This window comes from Cygnus atratus, chromosome 24, assembly GCF_013377495.2.
Source record: "Cygnus atratus isolate AKBS03 ecotype Queensland, Australia chromosome 24, CAtr_DNAZoo_HiC_assembly, whole genome shotgun sequence".
Taxonomy (NCBI): domain Eukaryota; kingdom Metazoa; phylum Chordata; class Aves; order Anseriformes; family Anatidae; genus Cygnus; species Cygnus atratus.
This window is the reverse complement of record NC_066385.1, coordinates 1,256,473-1,271,021: the sequence shown is the minus strand read 5'-3', so window position 1 is coordinate 1,271,021 and position 14,549 is coordinate 1,256,473. Positions and strand designations below refer to the sequence as shown.

Below are 14,549 nucleotides of genomic sequence, written 5' to 3'. Positions count from 1 at the left end.
CAGTGCAAGGATTTCGTGCAGGCTGTTTTTTAGATTGTCACGGAGAAGAACAGGTTGAGTTCACATTAAATCCATATAATATTTATTGTCCTTCATGAAAGTTTGGCACAATGACTGCAGCACAAGTTGACCAGACTTGAATTTATCGTCTAGTTGTACAGAAGACAAAGGGTGTAAGAGTAGTCAGTGACAACATGCCTGCTTTGCGAGCTGCTGTATTACCAATAACAAAAAAACGCATTTATCGTATTGTCAGTAGACCCAGCCAATCCTTGTGGGGAAAAAATGGACAAAATTTGTCTCAGGTCTTTTCTGTATTTTGAAATGATATAATAAATACATATATAGACATATATATTCACATACACCTTCAGATACAGTTCAGAGTAAGTCTTCAGATCTGTAACAGGCTGCAAAAAGCAACTGGTTTACAAAGGAGATTTGCAGCAAATTGCATTTTTGTCAGGTGTTAAGAAAACAGTTTCTGGTTGTAGGGAGAACAGATCATGGGAATATGCTGTGCAGGAAAATCACCAAAATGGATGCTTTTCAGTAACAAATTAGGAAAATGCAGACTTGATTGTATAGGCATAGTTGATTCTATCCTTGGTAAGGGAGCTGGGGTAGGAGGGAATAACCTAAAGATATCATTAGTTTATTTTTTTTTTTTGTCAGTCACTTCCTCCTGGCATGCTCCCCTATCCCCAGCACGTCCCATCACTCAATAGCTTAAGTGTGCTCTTGTGTAGTTTGGCTCCTGCCTGGTGCTTCATGTCTGAGGTCCATTTTTCAGGCTTCTGGGATGAGTACCATCTTAATTTCCAAATAATGAAAGACTCCCACGACAGGATTTTCCCCAAAGAAGAAGAGTCACCAAAGGCAGTTCAGCTCCTGTCCTTTCAGCTGAGATGGTCAGCAGTGGGACCCATGGTGAGGATGATTTCATGATGCAGTCTTTCATCCACAGGTGGAGGTGTTGTAGGAAATGCTATAGCCTTATTGAACACATGCTACTGGAACAAAACGTTGGGGGCAAATGTGGTTGTGTGCAAGTAAAGGGCCTGTAACTGGACAAAAAGAGAAACCAAAATGATAACAAAAAGACCTCTTGGTCTTGAGTTAAAACTAGAAATTAACAAGCATTGTGTTTACCAGCTGGCCATAGATTTGACCTAGGGAACAAGGAGGAAAAAATCTGCCTTGTTAACAGTGCTTTGGGCTACTGGTCTGCCAAATAATGCTCAAGCCAATAAGTAAAAACTAGAAGGTGCTCTTAAATGAAAATGCTTATCTGGAAGATCTGGGCTTGGTGTACAGCTACAATCAAGCAGAATTTGCTGGGGTATAATAACGCAGAAGATTGTGAATGATCCTTTTAGGCTTAATGTCAAATGTACATCAGGTAGAGTAGAAGGGGTTTGCCCTTATCATAAAACAGTTTGTGTAAGACAGTAGGTAAAATTCCCATGTTTTTTTTAAAGCATTTTATCAGTGGTCTGGTATACACTGACGGGCCAACGTTCATTCTATATTTATGACTATTGATGTGTTGTTTGTTCTGTAAGAACTGGGTCTGGTGTTGTTGGGGATTTTTTGCATAGGATATAGGTCCTTAAAATTAAAAGGTAAGTGGTTTTGAACTTATTTATCCTGCAAGCATAGACAATGGGGTTCATGGCAGAATTGGCATGGGACAGCAAGATTCCCAAGTAAATCCAGTGCTTGGGGATCTTACATTCAGGGTAAAAATAGGAGATGCAGTTTATAATGCACAGAGGCAACCAGGATACTGCAAACAGGAAGAGAACAAGTGCTAGAGATTTGGCTGTCTTGAACTCTTGTCCATAAAATGCTCCTGCCCCTCTCACGTTGTTTGCACCTTGGCTTAGCTTCATCCTGATGATGTAAAAGATTTCAACATACAGAGCACACATGATGGTCAGAGGGACAAGGGTCCATGTCACAAACCCAAAATATACCATGTAATCCATCCTCATCACAGAGACAAATTCACATGTTAGAGAGTCAGTGTTCTTTTGTTTTAGCTTGTTCCATCCAAACATGGGGATTAATCCTGCCAGCAGGGACAGAGACCAGCACAAACCCAGTGCCCACCAAATTCTTCTTTCTGTAGTGATTATTTTATATCTGTTGAGGAAGAAAACCCAGCTCATGTTAAACAGAAGTGCTTAAAATAGTTAAGGATGATTTCAAGAACTCGTGTTCAAATACTACAAGTTCATTATGACAAACTGCAGTACTGAGTTCCTTTTCTTTGGAGGGAAAACCTTATCTTGAGATAAGCCATTGCTCTTCATTTGTAACAGTTACTTTGCAGCACTTGAACAAGATGTACTATGCTTAACTTCCCCTCTTTATAATTCTATCAGTTTTCAACTATCTTATTTCTTGTTTCATTAAGATCTCAGGGTTCCTCTTGCCTGGTTATTTCCATACATATTTATTTATTTTATATATATATATAATATATTTCCACTACTAACAGTCCTATCTTTTCTCAACTTTCTTGGATGCCCCTTACTCTCTGTATTTGGTTTATACTATTTGTAAGACCAAACTACTTTTTCGCTCTTCAATTTGTAGGTCCTTTCCCCACAAAAAATATGGCCTTTTTTCATGCCTGAAATTATGATATGCATCTCTAGCTTACATACTTTTTCCCTTCAAATATAGAAAGTGAAAGACTTCATAAATCAGTCCTTCATAAGTCTTTGTTGCTTCTTTTGTATATTCAGCCAACAGTATAAGAAACTGTATTTAGGAGACTATCCTCAGAAACCCAAAGAAATTCATAGTGCTTTCAGCATCCTGCACAATTACAAAACACCCAAAGAATTGAACTGTTTGACCATAGACTCAGCCTGTGGCCGAATTCTGACCAGCGACAGCGCCAAGCTACTGGTGTTGCACGAACCCCCTCGGGGTCTGCCTGTGCTGCGTTGACTGCAGAGCGTGGGTCCTGCCCCAGACAGCTCACCTCAGGCAGGCTGGTAGGGACAGCTATTTTCTCTATCCACAAGCATGCATCTACAATAAAAATAGGTTCAGAAAGGACCGAATTAAGGAGGGGGGAGGAGGTAGCGCCCCAGGGGCAGGGGCTGGGTGCAGGACGGTGCAGGAGCAGGCGAGCGGAGGTGCCCGGGATGGGGCAGCACTCACCTGATGGGCAGCTTCACTCGCAGGTACCTGTCGACTGCAATGGCCAGGAGGGAGAGGATGGATGCATTAGTGAAAATCACGATCAGGCAGCACATGAACAGGCAGGAGTAGAAATCAATGCTGACTCTCAGGCTCACCACGATGGCCAGGGGAATGACGAGGACCCCCACGGCGATATCAGCCAGCGCCAGGGAAACGATGAAGTACATGGTCGTGTTCTGAAAGGCCGAGTTCAGTTTCACCACCCAGATGACCAGGATGTTACCCAAAGCGGCGAACAAAGCCACCAAGCACTCGGCCCCGATGTAAATGGCATCCATGCTGCTCAGCACCTGGCTGATGTTGGACGGCACGTCGCCGGGGCCGCTCCTGTCCTGGCTCGAGCTGCAGAAGGCGGACATGTGTACCAGAGGCCTCCCGCGGGATCTGCCCGCGGTGCCTACTGCTCGCTTCTTCCAGTGATGTTCCAGCGGGCAAACCCCCAGAATTTCACATCCTCAGCACTCGGGCAGCAAGTCAGCTCTTTCCATTCCACAGGGCTGCAGATATCTCAGCATTCAGAAAAGATTTTCCCCTTAGGACATGTCTCCTGATGCTCGCAGTACCCCTTTGGGAGCCTGGTAGCAGTAAAGTACTTTGGAAAGCTACTTTGAAAAGGAAAAAAATGAAAAGTTCTCTCAAGACTGCTTACCAGCAACCTACAAACAAATAGTTGAGCTGCTTCCTCTTCCTAGCCACGGTTTTAGAAGTGGAAGAACTGTAACCAGAATTGACCGTGCAAAGCTGCCACTTATCAGCTTAGATAATCGCTCTGTAGTCACTGTAGGAAATGAGGCTGTTCAGGGGATACTAGAAGGGCATTAAGCTAAATTCCAATGCTTCACTTAATTCAGGGTATATTAGATCAGTTAAGGCCCTGAGATGGCTGAGTTCCCTTACTCAGACCTTTCCCAGTATGACAAGAACATTGCCGTAATACTGGTGACGTTGTTTTTTCAGTGGAAGTGCCAGCACGCTGGCCACCCTAGCCACTTTCAGAGGGGCATTCTTTCCCATGCTCTGCCCCATCTTTAGACCAATGGGTATGGAGAGGCCTCCTTGCAATAAAAGAGTAAAAGAAAGGCCAAGGTTAGTTTATGGAGCACAGAGAAACGAAGACAAGGTGTGGGATGTGATGGGATGTGGGGGAGTGTTTGAAAACAGCAATCGCAGACGTGGTGGGAGCTGCGGACCCCTCGAGGTGTCTGCAGTGAACGAGCTGCTCCTGCTCCTGCTCTGGACAGAGCCAAGGAGGTGCAAACATGAGCTGGGGGCAGCCCAAGCCCTGGGGTAACCCATCTCGGGCAAGTGGCAGTGAGTGCTCTCCAGGAACAAGCCAGCAGCAGGCGAGTGATGAGGCGGTGTGGCGCCGTGTTAGTGCAGCAGGGCCCTGTGTAAAGGTGGAAAAATATCGAAAATATGCTGTTTCCCTGTCATACTGTCCTCCTATCTCTGCCACCCAGCTTTCTGGCAGAACTGAGGCTGGGGAAGTGAAATTAACCCTGGGAGAAGACAGAGCCAGAAATAAATGAAACTACACACTCTGCCCTGAAAAGGGTTGGCCGAATTCTGCTTCCCTGAAACCCACGTAAGGACTTTGTGCTCCCTGACTGGGAGCCATTTTGGTGCAATTGCTGCTGGGGAAATGGTGGAGAAGAACCTGTCTGTGGGCAGCCCCAGTCTGCAAGCAAACTTGGAGGTGCTGGTTTTCTAAAAAAGCTGACACGGGGTAGCCCTGGGTGCAGGAGACGAATCCCAGCAGAGGCGTGTGTGAGGTTGCAGCTGGGATGCGTGCTAGGTTTTGCAAGCTGAGTTAGCTGCTTCTCTGAGAAGTCCCTGACCAGAGGCAGGCAGCTGATGCTGCAGTTTTGAGCAGGTTTGGGGAAAGTCTGTGTCCTCCTGGTTTCTGGGGGTGCTTGGGCAAAGTTCCCCACTTCCTGCACTTGTGCATCTCCCCTTCTAACCTCAGCTGCTAATTTCCTTTCATTGTCACCTACTCCTTGTGGCATTCGTTGTGGCCAGGTGCCTGTTGCAAAGCTGATATTAGAGCTATAGTGACCTTAACAGGGGCCACTCACATCTGGTGCCTGCTATGAAGAGCTGAAAAAAAAACAGCTCTGCATGGAACCTCGGGGGAGCAGCTTGTGTGACCAAGTCAAAGGAAGATGTTTCTTTCTTCATTTGCCTTTACTCACCCCAAATCCAGACTTCCTATTTGCCCTCCCCACCCCTTTTTTGTGGCAGAGGAATGGACTAGACCACCCAATGTCCCTTGGCCCTATTTTCTCTGATACTACACCTATGCAGCAGGCAATATAGAATGAGCAAGCTTTAGAGAAATGTAGAGACAGGAGCACACTAACTGCAGTGCGGTGTAGCTGTGCTTTGGTTAATTCACCCTGTTAGTCATTGAGCCCACGTGGGGAAGGGAGGTTCTGTTAGTGGTTAAAGCAGACTAGCAGTGCAGCAGTAGCACCTGTGGTTTGCTCATATTGTGATGATGACACTGTTTTACCTTGACCCTTCCAGAGGAGCACACATAAATGTGCTAAAGCCTCAAGAAGTCGGAAAGAAAGCTGTTAGAAATTGTGATGAAAGATGTGATATATGCTTCTTTATGAACAGTTTGCTCTGCTCATCTTGAAACGGTGGGTTTTGTATGCACATTAGAAAGTGCAAAATTCTGACCGAGACACTTAATTCAAGGAAGATCAGAGAGGAGCTGGGTTTTGACCTAGCTGTGGGGAGTGGGCCAAAAAAAAAAAAAAAAAGACAGTTCACCGCATCATTTTCTTCATTGTGGACACAGTCTCGGATGTCCACAATGTCATTAGACAGCCTGGATGTGGTCTATATCGTGGTGGAGGCTGTTATTGGGATATGTGCGGTGGTGGGCAATGCCTTGGTAATCTGGGCAGTGAAGCTGAACCCAGCTCTTCAGAAGACCACCTTCTTTTACATCATTTCCCTGGCACTTACTGACATTGCCGTGGCGATCCTCGTCATTCCACTGGCCATCACGGTGAGCCTAGGAGTTGTCATCCACTTCTACTCCTGCTTGTTCATGTGCTGCCTGTTGATGATCTTCCCCCATCCCTCGATCCTGTCTCTCCTGGCCATCACCATCGACAGGTACCTGCGAGTGAAGCTGCCTACCAGGTGAGCCTAACCAAAGGTCCCATCTCAGCATCTTTTCCCTATTTCTGTCCTCCTGTGTGTTTTCCTTCTCCCTTGCTTGCAGCATTGCAGGGCTTTCCTGAGCACCTTCATTCCTCCAGAGGTACTCGTGCAAGTGCAGATGTTCCCAGATTGCAGGCAATGGAACACCAGTGGTCAGGGCACTCCTGCAAATTTGGCAATGCCTGAAAATCTTCAGCTATGGAGAGTTAGGAAAGGGTTTCTGACAAATGCGTATGTGCCTGAGGTCTGGCTGAGGTGGCGGTTTTTAGGCTTTGCCCTGGGAGGCAGCCACGGAGCTCTGCTGAGACAAGTGAAAATGAAGCGGCGTTGGTGAGGAAGGGGTTTGGGTTTCTCATTTACAAAGGATCGCTGGCCATGTGGGTGTTCCTCTGTAGTTTCAAAATGCATTTTAAATATCAGAAGCTGCTAAGGACCGGCTGCACAGCACTGTGCTTAACCCTAATTAGGCCAACCAGAAATAAGTGATTGAAAGCACAAGCTCATGAATATTGTAGTTCTTTTTTTCTGAAGAATCCTATGTAACTCCTACTTCCTACTCACCCAGGTACAAGGCAACCATCACAAAGAAGGGAGTTTGTGTGATTCTGAGACTCTGCTGGCTCGTGTCTGTGCTGGTGGGGCTGGTCCCCATGCTGGGGTGGAACCAGCACGCTGGTGACTCTGGCTACATTGAGTGTCACTATTTGGCTGTGATGAGAATGGATTACGTGGTGTACTTCAGCTTCTTCACCTGGCTCCTCCCCCCGTTGCTTATCATGTGTACCCTCTATGCCAAGATTTTCTACATCATGTGGACAAAATTAAGCCGAAACTCAGCAAGTCTTCCAGATGGAGGAACAGTTTATGCAAAGGCATACAAAACAGCCAAATACATGGCCCTCCTTCTCTTCCTCTTTGCAGTGTCTTGGCTGCCTCTGGGCATCCTGAACTGCATTTCATACTTCTGCCTCTCCTGCACCATCCCACGGACCCTGATGTACCTGAGCATCCTGCTGTCGCATGCCAACTCAGCCATGAACCCCGTTGTCTATGCCTTCAAGATACAGAAGTTCAAAGAAACATGCACTTTCATTCTGAGGACTTACATCCTGTTCCAGAAGTCAGAGTTGGTCGTTTCTAGCGCAGAGCACATGACAGAGCAGCTGGGAGTGAGCGTGATCTGAGCATGTGCTGCACCAGGGCTGTGTCCAGGCTGCGTACAACTGAAACAGCCAGGGAGCAGCAAGCAGGGGGGACATGGCACAGGCACCTGGGCGTATTTCTCAGCTTGTGCCTTCTGGAGCTGTAAGTGTGCTTGTATTTTGCTGTTAAGCTAACTGAGCTGTGAGCAGTGAGGTGATTAGTTCAGAATCCTAGTTAATTAAAAGCAAAACAAAACAAAACAAAAACAAAATAAAACACCTCTGCATTTCTGAGGCAAAAGGGTTTAGAAGTCTGGAAAAGAGTGGTAGCTAGACAGATGTGGATGAGGAACTGGTTCTGTTCATGTTCATAGATGCTTTGCTCTGTTAATAAAAAGCATGGTGCAGGGCGAGTGGTTTCTGGGGGATCCTGCGAGCCCTGCCAGGCGGTGCCCGAGGCTCCCGGGCCGGAGCGCGATGCTCCTGCCTTCGTGGGGCTCCCAGCGCTCCGTGGCAGCAGTGCTGGTGCTGGGGGGGCTGGCTGCTTGCTGGGCCTGCGGTCCCTCCATCTCCGGGGTGAGACGTGTGCTGGGGCAGGAGGCACGTGCCTGGTGTGTTTTCACAGACTGGCATGGACCGGAGCTCAGAGGGGGTCTCCCAGCGGGTGCTGTGAGAGGCTGCAGGCTCTTCCTCGCTGTCCCCGGGCACCCATTTCCCAAGCCCCAGCCTCTTCTGCAGCCGGGAGGTGAGCTGGGGCAGGAGGCACCTCTGCAGATGTTCAGGCTGACCCTGAGATACAGCACAAGGCTCTGACAGCCCCCAAACAGACATAAGCAGCTACAGCCGGGGAGAGCAGGAACTGCTGATCCTGAACTGTCACAAATACCCAAATCCACCCTTTTGTCTGCTGTAACCCTGTGTCAAGCTCCTGCAGCGTGCCGCGATTGAATCCAGCAGGTTGACAGGAGAGCTGACATTAACCTTTTGCACTAATTTTGCCCCTGCTAACAGTTCTTTCTTTAAAAGTATTTGCTTCGTCTTTTCAGATCTGTTTATGCAAAATATGGCATGATGCCACAGAACAAATGTCCCTATAAATGCTGGGGTAGTGTAGGACGTAACAAGAAGCCAGATCCTGGCTGCCAGATCTCTGCTTGTACAGAAAACAGAACAACAAAATGAGGACCCAGCCTCATGTGGGGGCTCAGCAGGGGTTGCACAGCCTGAAAATACCACGACCCAGCTCAACGGGGCAGCAGCCCCCACTTGTGGAAAGCTGAGCAGGAAGGTAAATGAGCAGCCTTTGTATGAAGTTTTGCTTACAGCAGCCCATAAATGTTAATAGCATTAGATCTTCCTACACCTTTTTCTTAGAAGGCATTTGCTTTCCAAAGGGAACACCATCCCTGCCTAAAACCATGTAACCCTGTTCGTCCCACCAGCACGCAGGCTGTTGCCCACCTTTCTGTCTGTCCTTTCAGCAGCTGAGGACTGGAGATGTGTTGCAGAAAACACCTGTAAGTCGGTGCCCGTGCTGCCTGCGTGGCTGCATCTGGCTGCATGCCCAGCCCATGCGACACACAAAGCCTGCATTTCCCAGGCTGTAGGTGGGGTGAGAAATGCTTCATCATTTCAGGACCCTCAGCCCAGGCTGCACAAGAGGCTTCTGCAGGCGTTACTGTGAGAGGAGTGAACTGTCGGGTTCCCTACAGGTACATAATTAACCTGGGCTTTCCTTGCCCTCAGAACTTTCTCCTTTTCCCTGCAACTTGTTTGTTCACACCAGGGGCCGTGAGGAGATAGGGCAGCATGCTGGGCACAGCAGCAAACTGAGACTTTGCAGAGCTGTGAAGCTATTTGAGGTGCACACTAGGGAGCTGTGGGATGCTTTGTGCAGTAGGGAGATCAGCAACACTGCTGCCTGTTCAGTGATCACGCTGAATAACTGTGTCGAATTTCGAGCCCAAAAGCAAAAGGCCGGGAGTGTTCTGTGCCGTGCAGTCCCACGGCAGGAGGCAGAGCACAGATCTGCTCCTTCCCCCCCAGCGCATCCCCCAGGGAGGCACAGCCAGGGGACCTTTGGTCAGCGGGGCGAGGCGAGAGCACGCGTGGTGAGCACCAGCCCCTGCGCTTCTAAGGGAACATAAATCCAAAGGGAAAAATCCCTTTGGGATTTCCCATCCCCACTGATTCGGCCAAGGGCGATGCCGTCAAACGCAGCTGAACTGCACCTGCCCTGGCCGGGGCCGGACCGGGGCGTTTCCGCCCCGCACACCCCCTGTTCCCACCACGTCTCTGCCAGGGAGGCACAAGGCGTGCTTATTTTCTTCAGATGCTTCCTCCACCAGGCAGCATCTGTTTCCTGTCCTAAACACAAAGCAACCAGGTTGCCAGGCTGTTGCAACTCCTCTGTCACTAAGGGAGGACGAGCCCATGCTGTGGCCCCGCACGAGCACCGAGCGCCCTGCCCAGCCCCGGGTGCTGCAGCCCCGCTGCCTCCTGCCACGGGCGCGCGGCTCCTCTCCCACTGCCCCCCTCCAGCCCCCGCACCAGGAAACACAGGGCTGGAGGTTTGTACGGCTTGCAAAGTGATTAAACACTCCCCAAACAGAGGAGCCAAATGGGGCCGGATCCAGCGTGGGGTTGGGGACTGTTGTGGCGTGGAAGCCACCTCTTCGTCCCTGTCTCGCCATTCCCTTGCAGGCGTCCAACCCCGGCCACCGACCCGCGGGCTCCCTCGTTCACTTCTGCACCAAATTGTGCTCCTGTGAGCACGAGCTGTGCTGCTGCCGAAGGGCTGGGCCATGCGAAGGACGGCAGCTCACTGCTGCTGGCTTAGAGAAGCACATGGCTGAGCTCCGGCAGCAAAGCTCTGTACAGCAGGGCTGACAGTCCTCTGCTGATGTCTAGACTGTGTGTACATATAAATATATACTGCCGTAGTGTATAATCCTTCTGCTGATGTGCTTGGAGTATTTGGACCCCTTTGCTGCCAAAGACAGCATATTGTGTTTCATAAAAATAGTTGTGATTTGAAGCAGGCCTTTTTGCATGCGGTGATGAAGCTGGCGGCAGGAGGAGCTGTGCGTAAGAAATGTTGGGCTTGGCTGTGCAGAGGTGCAGGATTCATTCATTCCCCCCTCTTTGTTTCCCCAGCACCTTGTAGGCCCAATCCAGCCGGCCTCGTGGTGCAGGGCGCGGGTGCAGGATGCAGGGTGCAGGCTGAGCTCCGCGGAGCTGGGGCCATCCCCAGGGGCGAGAAACTCAGCCGGGGATTTGCTGCCGCTCAAAATCACCCGCCTGTAAGCGGGCTGCAGCTGGAATAAGTTTGTGAGCCAGCAATTTAAGGCTTTGTTCGAGATTAGGATTCAAAGGTGTATTTTTAGATCCTACTATTTAGCTGGCTCCCTGGTGCCTGCAGTGCTCTAAGCGGTGCACAGCGCACACGCTGGTGCCAGGGTGGGCACCGGGGCACGATCCAGTGCGGCACAGTTCAGGGGTGCCGTAGTTCAGTGGGGTTAAAGAGCGCTTCGGATCCTGGCCCCCGAGTGCTCGATGGATTTGCCATTTAAAGGCTGTAGTCAGCTTGCTGTTTCTTGGATGGCTCCAGCGAAAGGCTTCCAGCTATTCCCCAAGGATCCTCCTACATCCTGGTGAGATAAGGATCAGGAAGGGAATGGTCTATCTGCAATCTCAGCAGGGCTCTGAGCACAGATTCTCTTTTTGCATTGGGGTTGGAGGAGAGAAGAGATTTTATAGAAAAAAAAATATATTTCTAAGTGGTACACGTGAAAAAAAAAATCCCATAACAATGATCTTATCGTGTGACTCAACAATAGCAACAGTCCATCTTTGTTCTGGCAGGGATGTAAAACACTTGCAGGGACAGAAAGCAGCCTCCTGGCAGGCAGCGCTGCCCAGGCACCCCGTGCTGGGCTCACTCCAGCCATGCCCAGCGCCTGCGCTCGCGTGCGGAGCCTGCGCCCTGTGCGTGCCTGGGCCTCGGGACATGAGGGACCACCCAGCGTTACCTGCCCACCTCTCCTGCCCACCTGCCTTGCAGGAGGGGCTCAGCTGTCCCTCTCCATCCCTCTGCCAGGGGACACATGCCCCCTGGTCCCCAAAGCCATGTCCAGCACCGAACACCCAGAGAGTTGTACCTGCTCCTCATCAGCCGGGGCTGCCAGCTGCAGACCTCGGCTCTGAAGATGGGAAGGGTACAGAGTTTCCTGGCATTTCCAGCACCCCGGCTGTCAGCGTGCTGTCCCCATCATGTGTGACACACGGGCTGAGCATGCGGGAGGGACCCCTGATGCCAGCCCGGCCCCGAGCCCTGTGCCAGGGCCCAGCAGGGGTTTGGCTACGGCACGGCGTGCTCTCACGCTCTGCGCACACGCGGTGGGGACATGGCCACGTCCCTGCACACAGCACCCACCCCTGGGCCAGAAGGGGTGGGGGGATTTTTTGCTGGGACTCTGAAATGTAACGTTTACCTGGAAAGAAATTTAAAAAAAAAAAAAAAAAGAAAAGATGATAAATTGAGACCCAGTGACTGGAGACGGATGCCCCTCCTGGCTGTTCCTTGCCTTTAAAGGAAGTGAAAGCAAAGCAGAGAGAGGATGTGAATGTGAAGCAGGGTCACATCTGGTTTAACAGACAGTGATTGTGGCTGGGTGAATAATGAGCTGAAATGAGATTTCAGAGCCTGGCATTAGTGCCTGAGGACAAGTCATGTCACTGCTCCGTGCCTCAGTTTCCCTGTCCTTGTGAAGAGGATGGGGAATCTGACCTTCCTGGGGCTCTGTGAGCTGCAAAGAGCTGGACAGGAGCAGCGACGTCTTGCTCCCCAGACACTGCTGAAAATTCCCACTGGGGCGTCGTTCCACCTGCCCCATGGGTACAGAGCAGTTATGTTGGAGAAACACAGTCAATATTTCTCACAGATGGGAAAAGCTGAGGGAAATGCTTCCCCCAGTCTGCACACAGCTTTACTGAAAGACAAAATTCATTACTCCTAGAATCCAGATTTTGTTCCAAAAATGGTTTCAACCACTATCAAAAGCAAATTGTCAGTAGAGAATCAGATCTGGAAAACTCCTCACTGCAGACTGCTTTTTATGGAAAATACATGGGGTTTTTCTCTCTCTCTCTTTTTTTTTTTTTTCATAAATGCACACTCTGTAGGAAATAGGTGCCAAAGAACAGCCAGAAAAAAGTGCAAGAATATATAAATATGTATGCTCCTAACTGCTCCCCAGTGCATGCAAGAGCAGTGCATAGCCTCAGTCTTGCAGAGCCTGAACATTATAAATAATTATATGAAAAGCAGAACACCGGAGTGGCCATGCCGATGCTGTACCTCTTCTGGTGCTTGCAGATCCGTGAGCCTGCTGGTGCCACGAGGAGCCCAGCGGCGCGGGGGCCGCCTGCATCACCGGCGTTCTCCCGGTGTTCTCGCCCCTGGCAGACCAAAGGCTGGGCAACGCGAAGGGACAGCCCAGCAACCTCCTTTCCCCGCTGACATTGCCATCGTGACCACTGCAGACTCCCGTACCCCACCAAGGGCTGTCTCTGGCCAGTCTCCCATGAATCAGAATTTGTCCATATTATCTGAGGATGTCTGGTGTGGTGACAGCCTATTTATTTTGCAGAACAACACAGCTGAGACGGCTTCTTCTGCTCTTTCAAGCTGTTTTGCAATACTCAGGAAATACAACTTCTTGAAATATTTTGTTCCCAGAGGTGATTTCTCTGACTTGTTGCACAGCGATGCACAGACTTCACCCATCGAGCAATCATAGTTTTGAGTAGTCGTCTCCTATATACCATTAGAGGAAATTACTCTCAATTTCTTTGTAAAAGCCTTTCTGCATAGCTGTTATCATGCACCTGACAGGTGGCAGCAAACGCACGATCCTGCCAGGGCACAGTAGCTGCCAGTCACCACGTCGTGCCGAACGCATCCTCACCAGACAGAACTTTCCATTCACTCTCTTCAGTAGAGATTGTTTTAATATCCCATTAAAATAACGTAAAATAAATCACGGAGAGATGAAAGGGAGGTTCAAGCTGGCAGAAGATTCTTTAAAGAGGCACTATTTATACAAATCGTCTAGCTGACATGATAGGAACTGTTTTGACGTTTTATAAACCATTCTGCTGATAATTTTACATCTAAGCCTGGCAAGACTGCGGGAGACAGAATGAGGGGGAAACACCAGGGCCAGGAGCCAAGGGCCTGAGCTCTCTCCCCAGCTCTTACTTCTGACCCCCAAGGAATTATTTCGCTGCAGCGGGCTGCAACTGGCGGCAGCCCCGTCCTGACCCCCTCCTGGCTGCCTGGGAGCACGCGGCGAAACGAAATTCAGCGGCTTCTCCTTACAGCTCAGCTCCAGCAAGGGCTGAACGGACCCTGCCTGAAATGTGCAGCTCGAACACCAACCACAGTCAATAAATGTGCTGGTTATGGGGTCACCAAATGGTTCTTAGTTTTGACTGCATCTCAGCATGAGTATTAAGGTGCACATTGAGACTGCAACCACACTAAAAAGCCCTCCAGAAACAAGCCGTATGCATGGATTAAGCAGGGATTTACTGGCATTTGCTTGCGTCTGAACAGTACGATTGCCTTTCGTCTCCCAGAGCAAAAATACAAAACTTAGACAAATTATTGAAGATATAGGCTCTTCAATCCAACAAAAAAACTGAAGGCATGGCCATTTGTTGTCATTTAAAACCCCATTAACACTTTCTGAAGAGCAGCGCTGGCTCCATTGCCCTGGCTACCGTTCAAGCCAGACAATTATTTTCAGCCTCTCCACACTCTACACGTACTTGACCGGATTTCACCTTCCCACCCGGCCCCCGCCCGCAGCTGCCTCCCTCCTGGGCGCTGGGTTTGGTCCGGCCCCGCTGCCCCACAGGGCGCCTGTGCCAGCGCTCCTCCTGCAGCTGCTGGGTGCCGTGGGTGCGTGCGGGGCCCTGATGCTGAGCAAAGCTGTGGTGAAG

At 49.8% G+C, this 14,549-nt stretch overlaps 2 protein-coding genes across 2 annotated transcripts; one reads left to right on the top strand and one right to left on the bottom strand.

The window, feature by feature from the left end:
- Nucleotides 1–1,538: 1,538 nt before the first annotated feature.
- LOC118255268 (adenosine receptor A3-like) lies at nt 1,539–3,581 on the bottom strand. The gene is made up of 2 exons (XM_035561340.1): nt 3,181–3,581; nt 1,539–2,148 (listed from the first exon to the last, which is right to left on the bottom strand). Exons 1-2 carry the CDS (start codon nt 3,579–3,581, stop codon nt 1,539–1,541), a joined length of 1,011 nt encoding a protein of 336 aa, XP_035417233.1.
- Nucleotides 3,582–6,034: 2,453 nt separating this feature from the next.
- On the top strand, nt 6,035–7,583 carry LOC118255267 (adenosine receptor A3-like). Its single transcript, XM_035561338.1, has 2 exons — nt 6,035–6,378; nt 6,965–7,583. Exons 1-2 carry the CDS (start codon nt 6,035–6,037, stop codon nt 7,581–7,583), a joined length of 963 nt encoding a protein of 320 aa, XP_035417231.1.
- Nucleotides 7,584–14,549: the final 6,966 nt, after the last annotated feature.